Source organism: Euleptes europaea, chromosome 8, assembly GCF_029931775.1.
Source record: "Euleptes europaea isolate rEulEur1 chromosome 8, rEulEur1.hap1, whole genome shotgun sequence".
Classification (NCBI taxonomy): Eukaryota; Metazoa; Chordata; class Lepidosauria; order Squamata; family Sphaerodactylidae; genus Euleptes; species Euleptes europaea.
The window spans coordinates 39,510,078-39,528,840 of NC_079319.1; the positions used below are offsets into that span (position 1 = coordinate 39,510,078).

The window sequence follows — 18,763 nt, forward strand, 5'->3', positions numbered from 1 at the left end:
GGCCCTTTTCAAAAAATGTTTCTCGTGCGGCTATAAAATGTTGCAATTAGACGAGTACGACGAGTGCATCTATTGCCTGGGGGAGGGTCATATCACCGCGTCCTGCAAACATTGCAGTTTGCTTACCCACCGCTCCCGCCAGGACAGGGCCCTGAAACTTAAAGCTTTTCTCTACGAGCAATCCCTTGCTCCTGTCCTTAAGGCCTCCGCCAAAAAATTCCCTTCTTCATCCTCTAAGAAGAAGAAAAAGACGGACGCCTCTACTAGCTCCAAGAAGATGGCATCGTCTACTACAGGGGCCCCTGAGAAATCTCCCCGTCATGACAAAGAACCGAGCAGCCAGCGTCGGTCGACGTCGAGGAGGGGCTCGACACCACCAAAGACACCACCTTCTTCGACATTGAAGAAGGGATCTGTGCCGGGACATTCCTCTACGCCTAAGGAGGACTCGGCACCGAGGACCATTACGACTCATAGAGAGGGTTTGGAGAAGACCGGATCGGCACCGAAGACTTCCCCGTCAACCTCTCTTAGGGATATGCAGCGATCCCCTTCCTTGACCCAACAGCGCGGTTCTATCGAGCGTCATCGCCGCTCCATCAGGTCTGGCGAGTCTCTCCTTCCTTTGCCAGCTTCCTCTCAGGGACGCCGCAGCCGCACTCCATCGCGAGGGAAAGACTCCAGGGAATGGAGACATTCCAGCTCCCCCAAGCGGAAGAGATCCCCCCGTGAGGAGCAGATGTACTTTTCCCCATCGGATCATGATGTGATAGTGATCCCGGATTTTCATTCTGCCGAGTCGCACCGCAGCGAGTGTTACCGATCCCGTCGGTATTGGGATCAAAGGGGCAGCTGCTCCTGCTGCCGCTCCCCACTTCCTTGTCAAAGAGATAGCAGACGACGGGATTCACCTCGCGGTCTTGACGCACCTAGAGATCCCGAACGATGCCAGGACCCTTCACCACGAAGGAGCCCAGATTGGCACCGATCTCATTCATCTGGCGAGCGTCGAGAGGACCGTCGGCACCAAGGAACTCCACCCGATTCACGACGGCGGGCCTCAACATCGAGGGGCCGTTCCAGATCGCCGAGAGACCGCAAAGTGAGGGCATCAACGCCGCAGGCTTCGACGTCGAGAGGTGCTGCCCGCATGACGAGGCAGGTCTTCCAGTCGGACCCCTCGGACTCTGACGAGGACACTAGATTATCCCATAGGGGTTCTGAAACTTTGTCTTGGCCCTCGCCTGACGATGTGGTGGGCGATCCATTCCCTGTCTCCCCTTCGGAGGATATTAGGGGCTATAATGACCAGTTGGCTAGAATGGCCAAAGCCCTTGGGCTTAAGGTCGATCCCGCACAATCCAGGGAGAAGGATCCCATAATTGACGTCCTGTACTCCCCTGAGTCCAAACCAGTGGCTATCCCCATGGTGAAGGGCGTTAGAGGAATTGCCCTTACTAACTGGGCTAAGTCAGCTTCTTATCTGTTAATCCTCAGGAAGGTGGATAACCTTTATAGGGTACAGGAAGGTGAATTCCCATGCCTATACCAGCACCCCCAAATTAGCTCTCTGGTGGCGGATACTCTCCCAGCCAGGGGGAAAGCTGGCTCTCATTCCTCCCCTTCCGACAAGGAAGGTAGGAAGCTCGATCTCCTGGGTCGCAGGCTTTACTCTGCAGGTTCCCCAGGTTTAAGGGTAGCCAACCATAGTGCGTTGATGGGATGTTACCAAATGTTACTTTGGGAACACGTCACTGATTTATTCCCTGACATAGCGGAGGAAAAAATAAAGGTAGCCAAAGCCATGCAATCGGAGGGCTATTGCTTAGGCTGTCATCAGCTTTATGCAGCCAGCCACACTGCCAATGTCGCCAGTAAGACCTTGGCGTCCAGTGTGGCATTAAGGCGCTTTTCTTGGCTCCGTTCTTCTAATTTGCCGCAGGAAGCCAAAAATAGATCGGAGGACATGCCGTTCGATGAACGAGCCCTCTTTAACCAAGCCTCTGACAAATACCTTCATAAGTACAAAAAGGATCAGGCTGTCGCCAAATCATTAGGCATTACAGCACCTGGGCCTTCAACCTCATCCTTCCGCTCCAAGTATAGACCCAGACAGAATCCTCCCTTCTATAATAGATATTACCAATATTTGGGGCAAACCCGACAGCCCTTTAATCCACCTGACCAGAGGAGGTTTCCCCCCAAGAATAGGGGAAAGAAAGGTGATAGGTCTTCACAAGGCAGACCGAACCCAAAGAAGGGCTCGCAATGACTAACCGTTCCTGTTTCTGGTTTACCTGCCCTACGTTTCCTGGACAGGTTGTCTCCATTCCACTCTGAATGGGCTTTCATTTCAGTAGACCAATGGGTGTTATCCATAATAAAACATGGTTATTTTTTTTTGAATGGCTGGATTGTCCTCCTTTCTTGAGTCCTCCCTTAAGAAATGCTCAGGTTCTCCCCATGTTACGGGATGAGGTCACAGAACTGCTCCAGAAGGGTGCAATCAGGCAGGTTCCTAAGGATCAGATCGGATCCGGGTTCTATTCATCCTATTTTCTGGTGGATAAGAAGGGTGGTGGCAAGAGACCCATTCTGGATCTCCGGGAATTGAACAAATTCATACGTGTTAGACCCTTTAGGATGGTGTCCATCCAAGAAGTGGGGACTTTGTTGGTTGCAGGGGCATTCTTTGCAGTCTTGGACATCAAAGATGCCTATTTTCACATAGCCATTCACAAGTCTTGTAGGAAATTTCTCCGTTTCTCCTGTGAAGGTAACCATTTTCAATACAATGTCCTCCCCTTTGGACTAGCTACTGCTCCCCAAGTATTCACGAAGTGTGTGGGGGAGGTGATAGGTCATCTAGCTACTCAAGGCATTATTATTTTTCCCTACCTCGACGACTGGCTGGTGGTTGGCTCTTCCCCCAGCGAGGTTCAAGAGAGCATACAGGTTATCTTGCATCTCCTAAACAAGTTGGGTCTCATTGTCAACGAGACCAAATCTAGACTCGAGCCCACTCAAAGCATCGAATTCATTGGGGCGGTGTTGGATGCTCAACGGGCCAGGCTATTCCCCCCCTCCAGAGAGTGAGGGCTATTCAATCCTTGGTGGAAGCTTTCCAGAGGAACCGTTTTCAGAAAGCAGTACGCATACAGAAACGTTTGGGCCTCATGGCCTCCACCACAGCGGTGGTTCCCCTGGCCAGGCTCAGAATGAGACCTCTCCAATCGTGGTTTCTTCAGCACTTCTGTCCAAATGTAGATCGTCAGGGGAAGATGCTCTCTATCCCTAGAGGAGTACTTCGATCCCTCAACTGGTGGGGTCAAGAGTTCAATCTCCTAGAGGAGGGCTGGCAATGCCCAATATTAAACTATACTATCATGCAGCCTGCCTATCTTGGATAACCGAATGGATAAAACAACCTAAAAGTCGGCATGTTATTTTAGAACGGGCGGATTTGGGACAGGGTTTTCATAAAGTCTTATGGGACCCCAAATCAAAAGTTCCAAAAGATAAAGTACAAGAAGACTGTGATGTCAAAACAGCGTTATTGAAAGTCTGGAAAAGATACAGAATGAGAATAAGTCCTTCTCCACCATCTATAATGTCACCAACTGACGCTTATCATGATAATGTTAAATTAAAACCGGGTGTTCACTTTACCTACAATGATATGATAGAGCCTACGGGAGAAATTAAGGATATGATTAAACTTCAAGATAAATTTCAAAAGTTGAACTGGCTAACTTTCTTACAACTGAGATCCAACTTGCAAAAAGACTGCTTATATCCACAACCATTTCGTGAACTAACCGAATTCGAGCAGTTAATATCCAAAAATGATTCACACATATTAGGAAAAATATATAAACTTCTTTTGAAATACGACACAGAAGAAGAACAAGTCAAAATAAACATGATAAAGTGGATGCAAAATTTCGGAGAAATGATTAATATGGACTCATGGGAAAAACTTTGCTCCTCCGAACTGAAATACACAGTCTCCCAAGAAGTGAAAGAAAATTGGTACAAGACTTTCTACAGATGGTACCTGACTCCCAATATGCTTTCCCAAATGACAACCCCAGGGAAAAAAGGTGCATGTTGGAAATGTCAAGAATCAGACGGTTCTTATTTTCATGTTTGGTGGACGTGTCCAAAACTACAACTATACTGGAAAAGAGTTCATCGTGAACTACAATTGATGTTAGATATGAAGTTTACATTCGATCCAAAATTTTATTTACTCAGTATAGTACCGTCAAATTTACCTCAAAAATTGCATGACGTTTTTAAATATGCCACAACAGCTGCCAGAATAATCCTAGCAAGAACATGGAAACAAACCCACATACCTGAAATTGATTATTGGAAAGAAAAACTTCTGGAATATGCAGCAATGGCTAAAATGACTGATTAATTAAATCCCAAATTCAGTGATTCTACTGAGCAATTTCAGGAAAAGTGGGCATCTTTTTACACATATATGAAACGCAACTAACATAAACAATTTATGCTAAAATATTATAATACTCTGTTTACTTTTTATCTCAAATAACTGTCAGACAAGAATAAGAATTTTTAGAATATAAAAGATTATTATGATGTAAGAACAACAAATCAAAGACATTTTGTAATTTTATTTTATTCAGAAATTATATTACAATACTGTATTGTTTTTTAAATGTTAACATTTACCCCTTTCCCTTTTTCCTTTCCTGTACCCCTCAAAGATATAAAGAAAATTAAAAAAAAAAATGAAATACAAAAAAAAAAAAGAGTGCAATCTCCTGGTAGGAGTACCATTTGGGGTGCCGTCACGGGATGGGGGGCACATTATGGTCACCTACAGACAAGAGGGAGGTGGTCCTTGGAGGAGTCACAATTGCACATTAATCTCCTCGAGCTCAGGGCTATAAGATACGCTCTGATTTCTTTCGCAGGGACTCTTCAGGACAAAAGGATCCTGATCGCAACAGACAACGTGGTCGCGAAGTACTACATAAACAAACGGTGGTACAGGATCGTGACGACTCTGCGAGGAGGCCCTCTGCATTTGGGAGTGGGCCGTCCAACACCATGTCGACCTCACGGCCATTCACATTGCAGGACAGTCAAATGTTGTGGCCGATGCCCTCAGCAGAGATTCCGATTGGCAACACGAGTGGTCTTTAAACGACCACATTTTGGCTCAACTGTGGGATCGCTGGGGCACCCCTGCGGTAGATTTATTTGCTACAGGGGACAACACAAAATGCCCCGCCTTTTGCTCAAGGGCTGCAAGGGACCCGAGATCAATAGGGGACGCGTTTCAGATCCCATGGACCGAGTGATTGATGTACGCCTTTCCCCCGCTTCCCTTAGTGCACAGGGTGGTGGGCAAGATAGCTGCAGAGGAGGCCCAGGTGATCTTGGTAGCTCCCTTTTGCCGAAGAGGCCGTGGTTCCCCCTGCTCTGGAAACTGGCACAGGGGCAGATCTGGGAACTCCCGATAACCCCGGACATGATTTCAATAGGGGAGGTGTGGCATCATGATCCTGCTACGCTCCACCTCACAGCATGGCTGATCCAATGATGGGGGACCTCCCCAGGGAGGTGGCAGAGGTAATCGTGGCAGCTAGAAAGCCTTCTACCAGGTGTTCGTATAGTAGTAAGTGGAGGGAGTTCGAAATCTGGGCAACAGAGAAGGGTTTAAGTCCAAACTCGTGTCCCCTGGCTAGGGTACTAGAGTATCTTTTATCCCTGAAAGGAAGGGGACTGGCGAATTAATCCGTGAAGGTACACTTGGCAGCCATTTCGTCTTTGCATGATGGAGTGAGAGGTCGGTCTCTCTTCTCGCAGCTGTTATGTAAGCGGTTTTTAAAAGGTCTCAACAATACTTTTCCCCCTGTGAGGGAGCCCTTGCCACAGTGGAACCTTACCAGGGTGTTGGCCCAACTGATGACCAAACCGTTTGAGCCGTTAGCATCGTGTCCGCTGTATTATCTTAGCTATAAAGTGGCATTTTTGGTAGCCATTACTTCTGTCAGGAGGATCAGCGACCTGTCTGCTCTACGTCATGACCCCCCATTCCTTAAGGTGTATAGTGACAGGGTGGTCCTTCGCACCGGTATTTATTTCCTCCCTAAGGTGGTTTCCACGTTCCACATGTTCTTCCCAGATCCACAGACGGACGAAGAACGACGCCTGCACACGTTAGATGTCAGACGGGCTCTTTTATTTTACTTACACAGATTAAAACAATATCGTAAGGAGGATAATTTGTTTGTGTGTTTCTTTGGCCCAAAAAAGGGACGTAGGGCCTCACCTCAGACCATCTCATGGTGGGTGACCAAGGCCATCTGTATCGCCTACCAGGCAGCAGGCAAGGAGTGTCCCCTCAATCTTCAAGCACACTCAACCAGAGCAGTGTCCTCCTTGGCCGCTTTCCTAGGATCCACTAGTCTGTTGGATATTTGCCGGGCTGCGACCTGGTCCAGCCCAGCCACCTTTGTTCGCCACTATTCTATGGATTTTGGCACCCGCGGTGACTCCACGGTGGGGGTGGCAGTTTTGAACACATTTCTGTAAGGGAAATAAAAAGTTATTAGTTGCAGCCTTACTCCTGCCTCCTGTGTTTCATTAGCGTGCTATTCTCCCATGTGGGATTGCACAGAAGCCACACCGATGAAAAACAGTATTGCTTACCTGTAACTGTTGTTCATCTAGTGGTCTTCTGTGCAGGCACACATCCCTCCCTCCATCCCCACTGTGGTTGCTCTCTTGCAGGTCAATTCCGCAGCGGCAAAGTGGAGAACTGGAGGGACAGCCGCTCGCCCCTCCCCGTCACATGACCGCTTAGGCGGGAAGAGCCGAGGACGGGGGAGGGGCAAGAGCGGCCCGAAGATTCTAGAGCTTTCTAGCATGTTCTCCACGGCTGGTCTGCGCGTACTCAGTACCCATGTGTGCCTGCACAGAAGACCACTAGATGAACAACAGTTATAGGTAAGCAACACTGTTTTTATCCATGCAAAATCATTCCTATTTTGTCAGTGGAGTTTTTCTTGCCAGAGAGTGGATGGGGTAGTCTCCCCCACCAACTGCAGTTTCTGCAGTGGATTTTTGTGTAAATTAGTCCTGTTATTCTAGGAATCATCTTTCAGATCAAAAGGGACTAAAGCCACACATTACTTTTGTGGTCTTTATTTCATACAAAGCAACCACTGAGGAAGATTGGCTCATGGGGAGAGAAGCTTCCTACGGCCCTATCTTTATTCCATTTCACTCCTCAATGGTGAGCCCTCTTTAATATCTCCCCCGGGGAGTGGGGGGGTCCCAGTTGCCTTTAACCTACACATACATCCTCTTTTTTGTTAGAGACTATTGCTGGATTTTCTGTATGGAGGACAAGCAATATTCCATTCCTTGGACCATGAGACTTGAATGTAGTTCAAGCAGGAAGCGGTTATATTTACATCATTTTCTTTCCACATGTGCTTGGCTGTTATGTTGTGTAAAGTGTAGACTTCTTTTCTTTGGAAATGTGGTGTTCCTAGTTCATTTTCAGTCATTTAGGTTTTTCTGTTCCTGGTGAACATTACTGAAAGTATTTGGTGGAATCACTGGTACCCTGCAGGGTGATGTCTACAGGGTAGTCTATTTTCCATTGTTCTTTGTGCTGCAAAAGTTAAATTAAGAGCAGATGCCAACCACAATCCACCGGTGGATTTACTAGATTTAGGACAGGAGGTTAGAGAGTGAATGTTAAGAACAGGCCACAATAGAGATTAGTTATGGCAGAATTGTATATTTTTTGTAGACAGATCTGGATTAATGTTTATCCCAAACAAGAGATTACTATATGTCTGTTTCTGGTTGTAAACAGACATTATTAAACAGAAGGTTTATGTTCATGAAACGCAACTACAGGTGTTGAACGCTTATGATTTATTGTGTTCCAAGAGGGGGGTGGGAAATCACCTGTTCAAGCCCTCTACCAAGTATCACACGAAAAATGGATGAGACGGCTTTTTTTTCTTTATGAAAATAGGTAACAAAAGAAACTAATAAAATCTTAGCACATTGGATTGTGTAGCGCAGGGGTGTCAAACCCAATTGTTACAAGGGCCAGATATGACATACGATATGTCCCTTGGTTGGGCCAGGCCATGCCTCGCCAGCCCAGATTGAGAGTGGGGGGTGGGTGGCTGCCTCAGCTGGCTACCAGGCCAGATAAGAGATCTCAAGGGGCCAGATCCAGCCCGCGTGCCTTATGTTTGACACCCCTGGTGAAGTGCATAGTGTAGCAGTTAGAGTGTAGGACTAGGTTTAGGTTCTTATCCCCCATCTGCCATTGAAGCTTCCACTCAGGTTCCCCACTTTGGAAAGAAGTTCAGTATAAATGAAATAAATTTAATAAGGACATTTTAAACATCACCTTTCTGAAATAATAATGCAATTATTTATGTCACAGTAATAATACTACTTTACTAGTAGTTCAGAGGGAAGGCAGCATTGTACAGCCCGATCTCGTCAGATCTCGGAAGCTAAGCAGGGTTAGTATTTGGATGGAAGACCACCAAGGAAGTCCAGGGTTGATATGCAGAGGAAGACACTGGCAAACCATCTCTGTTAGTCTCTTGCCATGAAAACCCCATAACGGGTTGCCATAAGTCGGCTGCGACTTGACAGCACTTCACACACACACACTAGTAGTTCAGTTTGTGTTTAGCTCTCTGCTGCTCCTAATAAAGTCTACAGTGCAGTCGAGTAACACAGTTGTTAATTGCCTAATGATTTAACAGCTGAGCACTGTATGTTTAGCCAGATGTTCTTTCTGTTCCTCTCAAAACCAACTGTGTAGTTACAGATTAAGCCGAATATGTTCTGATACATTACGCTAATGCCCACTTGCGTATTTGAGCAACTTTGCCTACCAAAATAAAGTGAGAGTCCAGTAGCACCACAGAGAGTTACGGAATGTATTCCAGCATAAGCTTTTGTGAGACAAAGCTCACTTTATTGCCCATCAGAATGATCTAGTTAAGACACTCTCCTCAAGATTAGTCCTTGAATTTGCAGAAGAAACTTTATTATCTGCCTGGAAATGTATATGAAAACTAGGAGGAAAAATGCTTCTTGGAAGATGATGTTATAATAATTAAACATTAGTTTGTTTATAGTTACGCATATCAAACAGTTACTTGAAAATTACTCTGAAATATTAAAGTTAAACAATTTCTCCTTTAGTCTGGTATACTAAGCACTTCAATTGTATGTTTGTCTTTTTTTTTAAGTGTGGTACATTTTCCTTTTTTATTCTTACAATACATCAAATTCATAATACTAATATTCTAAGTATGAAAATCAAGTTTACTCCCATTCTTTGTTTAGTAATAATGCCTGTACCGGAATCATGAAGAACAACTGCTTAAGAGGTCTATGAAGCCTGGACTTCTGATAGGTCATTTAAAAGGTGTATTATTTATAGTTGAATTGCGCCCTTCCATGCCCCCTGTGTTATGTGTTATTTTACATGCCTTGCTGCTGCTGCTGATCAGAGGACCTTTCAGATTATAAAACCAGCATCTTCCTCCAAGTATTCACTAAGAAAAATTACATCATCATTGCTTCAAAATTCTGTGTTAAATGGATGGATTTTGCATTTAAAGACGTGTGAAATAATAAGATGGTATAGAATATACCAAATGGGGTGTGCTATACAGCTTCAGTTCTGTGCAATGAAATACTTCATTCATGTGCACATAGGGGCTACTATATTATTCTATTATTGATATATGGATGTAGTACTTTGCCATCTCTGCTCAGTTGGCAGAGAGCCATAAGTCATTAAAATGACCTCCATCTTCCTAAGTAAAGTAAAGACAGAAATGAAGATACATTTCTGTTATCAGCCTACTATAGGTCAATAAGCGGTACCGGTGTAATGTATTCCTGTGAAGCACACAAAGGTTTGGTATGGTATTTAGCTATATTAAGTTTATTGCCACTGAGTTAAGCATGTCTGAAGCAAACAATGACCCCTCGCATCTCTGTGATGGCAAGATGTCTCCCTGGCATGACCTCACAGACTTGGAGCATTAAGTTAATTTCCTCCTGGATTTCTGAGCCGAGTCCTTTCTACCCTGCGGAAAGCCTGTGAAGAATACAGCTTTTGACCAAATGACAGTGCAGGGAGGGAGAAACTACATGCATTAAATTAGAATATGACAGACAGGCTATCTAAATATCTGTCACAATGTTACTTAAGCAATATCGCGTCCAGCTCTGAAAGTGAAAGCGAGCCACCAAAACTAATAGCAGGTGCACCATCCAAATAAGTTAGTAGCTTTGAGAAGTTAATTCCAGGCTATGCTTGGACGGCTGTAATACTGAAGAGATGCTTCCCTGTAAGCTGATGAAATCTGGCTAACCTGGGCTATCCAGGTCAGAATACAGGTCTGTAAACTGTGTAGTGTAGTGGCTAGATTGCTGGATCTGGAATAACCAGGTACAAGTCCCATGTTTGCCATGGAAACTTTCTGGGTAGCCTTGGACCAGATACTTTCTCATCCTAATCTACCTCATAGAGTGGTTGTTATAAGGATGAAATGGAGGACGGGAGAACAGAGTTGTAAGCTGCTTTGAATCCCCACTGGGGAGAAAAGCAGGATATAAATATCCAACTAAATAAATAAAATCAGGTTTCAATTTTATAGTACAACCAACAACAACAACAACAAGTATTCTGGGAGACTATATAAAATATTGTGGGTAACAGCCACTACTTTACTGGTTGTCCTTAAACAGGCCTCTGTTGTTCACCTTTAATGTGGGAATGATAGTGACCCACCTCACAGAACAGTTGTGGGGAAAATAAGATTAGGACTGAAAACAACTTGCACTGAACTGTGCTCACCTTCTCATATCTCACTATAGGTTGCAGGCAAAAGCTTCCCACAAAGCTGATCGGCTGGCCAGAAGGGCTGAGTAAGGGAAAGGGGATGTCAGGCTGGTGTCCAGCTGTTCCCTTAGTTCCCCCTGACTGTCTTATCAGAGGTTTTACTTACAACGCTTTCTATGTTAGCTTTTATTCTTGCAGTCCTTAGTACAAAATACAAATTCTCATCGGCTGCAGTCAGACACACATACACTTTGATGGGATTTTAGTAGCCAGTATGCAGAACAGTGGCTATTGTCATTTATGGAAGTCATTCTTTTGCATGAGCAAAACAGACAAATGCTTCAGTTTAAAGAGATTGATTCCTTAAGAAATGGTATTTTACGTAATAAACAAAAACTACTTGGAAAGCCTGTTTTGTTTTTTAAATCTCTTCTAACATTTCATGAGATACTAAGACAGGGTTAATCCAGCCACATAAATTTCTGTGCCATGTATGGTGGTAGTAAAGCTTGTGATCCCTTGATCTTTGATTAGATTCTGGCTAGTAAATATCTTGCGATTAATCACAGTGAGTTGTTCTATAGTACAAGTCACATTCCCAGATGCGACTGTATCATCAGAGTTTTGATTTTTTTTAATTGTTTTAATCCTTTCTATTCCTATATATGAAATCATTCAGGAACCTAAGCAGGGTTTTAACTGAAAGCTAGCAAGATAGTTTAATATGTTGGTAGATATTCAGATTCATTTTTTAAAAGCCTGTTCTGTGCCATTTAGATATTTTAAATAGAAAATATATTTTCTTAATTTTTTTCCAATGATGGTACGTAACATTAATTTGTTTAAAGTATCAAGGTGTTGGTTGGTCTGTATTTGTACATTTTACTTGTAATGTAATATGTCAGAGAGATTGTGTGCCATTGATTAGTTATGATAACATTTTTTGAACCTGTTATCTGGGACCAAAGGCCTTTAACATCCTGGCAGTCAAGTAGGCAGGTCTAGGTCATCAGCTAAAAACATTCTCAGCTACACGTAGATTCTGCATTCACAATGACTTCCCTAGACCTCAGAGTCTGGGTCAGTTCCTTTAGTACTTCTTCTTCGCATGCTTAAAAATGCTCCTGCTATTAAATCAGTGGAAAAACCTTGCAAACATAGAACCGCCAAGTGCACACTGGAACAGCCAAAGAGCTTTTGATGAGGGCTTCCAGTTTGAATCCAAACCTTCCCGTACATAAACTGAAATCATGGGCTTATGCAGCAAAAAGAAGTTCCACCAGTTCCTGCCATGCTAGCCATGTTATTCCAGAGGGTTCCCTTATTCTCAAAGTGGTTTTTAAGGGGTCACAAGGAGCTACAACAGAAAGATGAAGACATATTTTGCAAACAGAGCTGTCCTCACAGTTCATTGGATCCAAGCCTCTGCATCTGATCAATAGAATCCAATGGGTTGGATTTCCTCTTGGACTAGAGCTATTGGGCAAGCTGAAATGCAAGAAAAAGACCCTGGGGTTGGGTATACCAAGTCAAAATTACATATTCCACACTTCATTTCTGCTTGTGCAAGATCTTATGCAACTAATTTCAGGGCACTGTAATATATAAGGAAGAAAGTGCTAAGTATTGCACAAGATCTTGTGCCAGCAGAATTGCACTAAGTCTATACATTTCTTCTTGTGCATCACTGAGTCCAAGACATCATGTTTGTATTATTCATATATGAATTAACTATGTTTTCTATATTGTTTTTGTTTTTTAGGAGACCAGGAGAGCCTCCATTAATCAGTGGTTGGATTCCTTTCTTGGGAAAGGCCTTGGATTTCCGAAAAGATCCCTCCAAGTTTTTGCTATCTTTGCAACAAAAATATGGTGATATTTTTACAGTATATATTGCTGGTGAGAAATATGTTATCTCATAGTGATGCCTTAGTAGGTGGAGTAGAAATCATTATGTTCAATTTCTGATTTTGGATACATAAGAACATGAAAACTGCCTACTTAGATTGAATCAATGTTCTTCTAGTCCAGGGTTCTGCTTCCAAGAGCATGCAAAAAATATTCACAAGCAAGGCATGGTAGTGATGGGTTTTCCCAGTTGATAGTCTGCAGAAACTGATATTTAGAGTCATGTTGCCTTGTATATTCTTGCATTTGAAATGTACATATCTTTTATGAAAACCAGTATTTATTAAACCACGTTACTCACACTGTGTGTGAAAAGGGCGATGGCTGAAAAGTAGAACATATGGTAGAGCCACCATGGTGCAGTGGATAGAGTTTGGGACTAGGATATGGAATAACCAGGTTTGAATCCACACTCTCCTCTGGAAGATTGCTGGATAACCTTGGACCTGTCACTCTCTAAACGACCTACCTCACAGGGCGGTCGTTGGTAGTGTAAGGTAGAAGAGGGGAGAATGATGTTGTAAGCTGCTTTGGGTTCCCATTGAGGAGAAATATAGCAGCATCAGTAGTAATAAGCATGCTTTGCATACAGGAGGTTCCATGTTCAGACCCTAGCATATCCAGTTCAAAACAGCGACAACAAAGAATATCAGGCAGCGTGGTGTACTACTTAAGAGCAGTGGACTCTGATCTGGAGAACCAGGTTTGATTCCCCACTCCTCCACATGAGCAGCAGATAAGGTAAGTAAATGGCACACCGAGTTCAACATAGTATAGGTATATTCTAACAAAGAAATGAAAATAATAGCCATATTTTTGTCATATACAAAAAAGGTAACAACTGTCAAGTGGTTTCCTTTTTGGTGTATGTTAAAAGCATGGCTGCTATTATTTTCATTTTTCTGTTAGGGTAAAGTTGGTGTGCACAATAGTAAAAAGGAACAGGACTTATTTACAGCTCAAATTTCATCTTTTAAACTACTGCTATGACCTAGGAGCATGGGCCTAGTTATAGATAACGTTATTTCTTACTTTGGCATGCTAGATTGTTTATGTCTTCATGACACACAGTTTTAATTTCCCAGTTTTTGTTAGTACTCAAGGTGTTGAATGTTAACCATTCAAAAAGTAGAAAGGCTAGTGAACCCTCTGCTGTAAGAACCACTATACGTCATTACCTTTATTAATATGAAGGGCATTTCATGTCTCTAAATTGACAACATTGATGTAGTGTACGGAGCTTAAAATATCCCCAGCATTATTGTGTGTGTGTGAATATACTGTCATGACTTTTTCCCTTTGGGTTGTGGCCAAAGATTCTGTCAAAAAAATCTGCCAATATATATTGTTCTAATTATTGGTTCTTGGAGTAGTTCATTTGGAAAATGCGGAACGATGCATGGAGTTTCTGGCATTGTCCCGCACCGGTAACGCGATTTCACTGATTGTACTTTCCCATGTGATGAGCAAATGATTGTCATTCTGAAAAGTCTTAAGGGACATGGATGTCATCTTAATAAAGAAATTAAAAAGCACATCTTTCTATGAGAAACAATGTAAATTCCTGACCTGTCGCAGAAAATAGTTCTCTAATTGGTTTTGTGTGGTGGTGCAGCAGAATCGTTTTCTCCGAACGTCATTCCAGCGAATCGCTACTGTACATCATTGTCAGCAGTTCAGCAAAATCTTCCTAATAAGAGCACTATTACATAAATGGGATCATCTTCCTCCCTCCTCCAAAATAGTTGTTTCTATATGATATGACTTCAAAATCCAACCTATACTGCTTGCTCTTCCTGGGTAAAAGCATTGTGAATCTTGAAAAATTGTGTTGTTGTTTCTCACAAGGCCACATTGGCTTCTATGTAAATATTCCGAAGTATTTCAAAAGGTTAGCAGTAGAACCAGCCAAGTGCCCTGTGGCTCTTGACAGACTACAACATTATTGTGTCATACCCTTACATGTGCTAGAGCCCGTTTTGTCAGATGCAGTATTTGCAGTGAAGTAATTGCATGTTTTATGAAAAGCTAGCCCTTTCATAACCTCTTTAACAAACAAACAAACAAACACATTGTCCATTCCAGTTCTAACTTGAAATAAGTAGTACTAAAATCGAAGTCGCTGGCAAACCACCTCTGTTAGTCTCTTGCCATGAAAACCCCCAAAAGGGGTCGCCATAAGTCGGTTGTGACTTGAAGGCACTTTACACACACAAAATCCAAATTATGTGCGTTGTAGTGCATGTGTAGCTTTCACAAGGGCCCAGCGTAATGGCATGGTTTGTGACAGTGTGCCCTGTTGCAGACATCCTAATCACTTTTTTGCTGGTGCAGTAATCTGTTATGCTGCTGTTCATAAGCCAGTCAAAAGAAGACAAATTAATATAAGTCACTTTACAGTAATTTTCCGTATCTATCAACTTGCTACTATAAAGATAAGAATGCAAAGTGAAGAGAAGTCATTTGTAACAGGGCTTGTAACAGAAGTCAATGGATTGGGAGCAGATCAGCAGTGCTGTCAATAAGCGGGGGGAAATCTAGGGTTTTGCTTTGTTTTTTACCACTTTTCATGCAACTAAACAGAAAAGCTGACTCTGCTTATTAGGTGATCAAGAGATTTCATGAGTCTCCCATGTAGCCATGTCTCTTCATATCCCACAGAAATAAGGATTTCAGTCAGCAGCATCAGCAGACGTAGCCTGACTTATAAGAAGAACTTCATTAAACTGTCACTGAGAGTCCAGTATAAATGGATCTAATACAGAAGCATGCTTCCTTAGGATCCCTTGTGGTCTGATCCCATGTACTCCTGGGCAGGGACAGATATTCTCTCCCACATCTGGCCAGGTGGAAGTTATGGGCTTGCAGTGATGGCTTGGCTTTCTGTGTTTGAGGCATGAAAGAAAACTCATTTTAGGTATTTTCTGACTGAGACTCAGCTGGCTGAGCATTTGACTCAGTTTGGAAGTGGGTGGGGGTTTGCTTTTGACTGGCTGATTAAAAATGTAAGTTTGATCAGCAAAACCTTTACCTGTGGATTGACAAAAGGTCTCTCCCAATCAAGAGGAAAAAAGGAAACACACCTAATAGTTACTTCTGTTTCTACTGGCAGTGTTTTTATAATTATTGTTAATATGTGAGCCAGCTTGGGTTTGTGGCCAGGTGACATAGAAACATTTTAAAAGAATAATAAAATGACTTCGCAAGCTACAATTTAACTTGTAGGTATCAGCTGCTGAGAAGGATTTGTGCATGAAGATAAAAGAGATGCTGGTGTGATTGCTACTAAAATCTGCAATACAAAGCAGAATGGCCAGTGCATGAACGATGCACTACACTTACTTCCCTGTCCTTAAAATGTGTTAGCCCTGATCTGGATAGCTCAGGCTAGCCTGATCTTGTCAGATCTCAGAAGCTCAGCAGGGTTGGCTCTGGTTAGTATTTGGACGGGAAACCACTGAGGAGGTCCAGGATTGCGATGCAGAGGCAGGCAATGGCAAACCCCTTCTGAACATCTCTTGCCTTGAAAACCCCATGGAAGTTACTGTGACTTGACGGCAAAAAACAAGAAACACAAATGTGTTGGCTGCAATCCCGAGAACCATGCAGGAAAGATCCTCATATGCAGTAGTGCGTGTATTGTTCACCTTTAAATTCCGCAGGTCTTGTCACTAACATGTCCTGGGTTTAAATGTTTGGGGAAATGGATTTTACTTTTTGATGGGACAGCTGCTAATGTATAAACAAATACAATTAGGATTGTATAAGCCCTTATCTAGAAGGCCAGGCTCCTGGACTCACCCGGGAGTCTATTTTGCTGACACGGGAGGGGAAGGTGGAAGGAAGCCAGGCGAGGCAGAGAGGAGCGGCACATGCTTTCCCATTCTGATGAAAGTCCCGACAATCAGCTGTTTGTTGGACCTTTCATGCACGCCTTTGGTAATGGCCAGGAAGGGCTTAGAACAGCCCTACTGGCCAGCTTGGGGGTGAACTGCATTTGGGCCGGTCAATGTTCCTGTACCTGCTTCCATTCTATACCAGGGCATCTTCAGCTTTTCCCATTTCATTGAAACAACATGTTTAAAGTTATTGTATGGTTCAGTAACACCTTCCGTCTACATTCCCACATTGCCCCTGGGTCAGCAAACTACCTCCTTTGAAATCAATTAAACATTTAGTAGAATCTTATACATAGTTACTCAGAAGTAAATTTCAATGTGTTCAGGAGGGTTTACTTCCAAGCAAGAGAGCATAGAGATTCCAGTCTTGGATTCCTGTAGTACATTTATAATGATTTGGTCATTTGGTTTTTCCCAGTGTACAGGGGTTGCTATTGTTTGACATAAATTTTCAGAATCTAAAATTCCGCATCACCATGGACACTTACATAAGAGTAAGCATTGAACTCAGTGGGATTTACTTTCAAGAAGACTCATAGGGGATTTACTTTCAAGAAGACTCATAGGATTTGGCTGGGTTTTTTCTTTCTTTAAAGATTAAAAAAAGAGTGGTTGTTTACTGGGGTGCATTTTATTATGGGATGCATTTTATTAGGAAAGCATCAGTAACGTGCTATTTTTGTCTAAATTAATGTAATTTGATTCAACATGCAGGTAATATTTTCTGTATTAGAATTCTGTAAATACTGCATTTTAAGTTGAGTTTGAAAGCAGTGACTTTGCAAAGTACAGCTTGCATTTGGCATGCATCAACCAAAAATCATCAGATGAATAAAAGTGTTGATGTCTGACACTTTTGTTGCCTGGAATGTTCTGAGTAAAGCCCTATTTTTTAAAATCTGATTGCATAAAATCAGCGTGTTTTAAGACACCCTGAATGCAATTCTGAACTCATTTACTTGGAAACATATCCAGTAGATTTCTAGGATAGTACAGTTTATAGGCTTATTTTAGACACTTTTAGGATCTTAAAGTGTTCAGAATAAGGGTGATTGTAGACAAGTTATCCACGTCTGAAGGATGGCTTGCTTTGAATTATGTTGATATTAAAATGTATAAGAATTGTGAAATGCTTTTCAAAACGTTGGAGTGAAGTTCACAAAGAAAGCAGCTCATATTTTTCATCTGAAAATAGCAGATGGTGGGCAGATGGTTTAAATTAATATTAATTAATTTTTAAAGAAATCTTAAATTGTTTACCCTGAGTGCTCAGAGTTGGGATGCTAGCTGACATCTTCAGGTTAATAGCATTCAAAATCAGCTTGTTAAATACCAGAGCAGAATGTAGTATTTTCAGTCTTTTGGTCACAACTGCCTGCAATGAAAAGTGCCTTCAAGATGATTTCATTGTAAAAAGATTGGGATGAAGCCAGGGGGAAAAATGTAGTCAAAAATAGTCTAAACAGTTTGGGGCAAAACTTGAAGATAGTTCTCTTTTATTGGCAGTGCTTTTGATGGGGTCTGAACAGCAGGCATCTTTGGTGGGGGAAATTATAGGAAGGTTTTATTTTATTTGTTTTTAATCTGTAATGTTTTAATTGATGCCTGTAAGCCACCTTGAGCCAGGAAAAAAGGCAGAATACAAATATCTGCAAACTCTAGACATGTGAACCTTATATTTGGAAGAGTGCTGCTGCAGAAATTAAATCTTTTGTTTAAACATGAAATTCTCAACTGGAGATTACTTATTAAGAGCCTTCCTTTCCCCCATTCTCTTTTTCTTTGTGTCAGATCTGAATATTATCGTTTTGGATTTTGATCATCTTAGTTTGATTACAAATCTGAGGTAACCTAGGGTTTAGAGAGAGAATGCTGTGGGAAGACACTGTGTTCACAGTGCAGTTAGAAGGAACTATTTAAGGCTTTTTTGCTTCTCATGCTTTGCTCAGCTCCAAATGGAAAAGGGAAATCTGAAGGTTTCCAACTGTCCTCATGTTGTTAGGGAAGTCCTGAACATGGTGATTGCATCTTGAAGAAATAGTACCTTTTAGGATGACGGGATGTCATG

At 42.5% G+C, this 18,763-nt stretch overlaps 1 protein-coding gene across 1 annotated transcript in view; it reads left to right on the plus strand.

Moving 5' to 3' along the window:
• Window positions 1–18,763, plus strand: part of LOC130482091 (cytochrome P450 7B1) — a 117,539-nt gene that overhangs the window by 79,428 nt on the left and 19,348 nt on the right. The window contains exon 2 of the mRNA XM_056854906.1: window positions 12,651–12,787. Coding sequence (XP_056710884.1) covers window positions 12,651–12,787 — 137 coding nt within the window. The remainder of the gene's footprint in view (window positions 1–12,650; window positions 12,788–18,763) is intronic.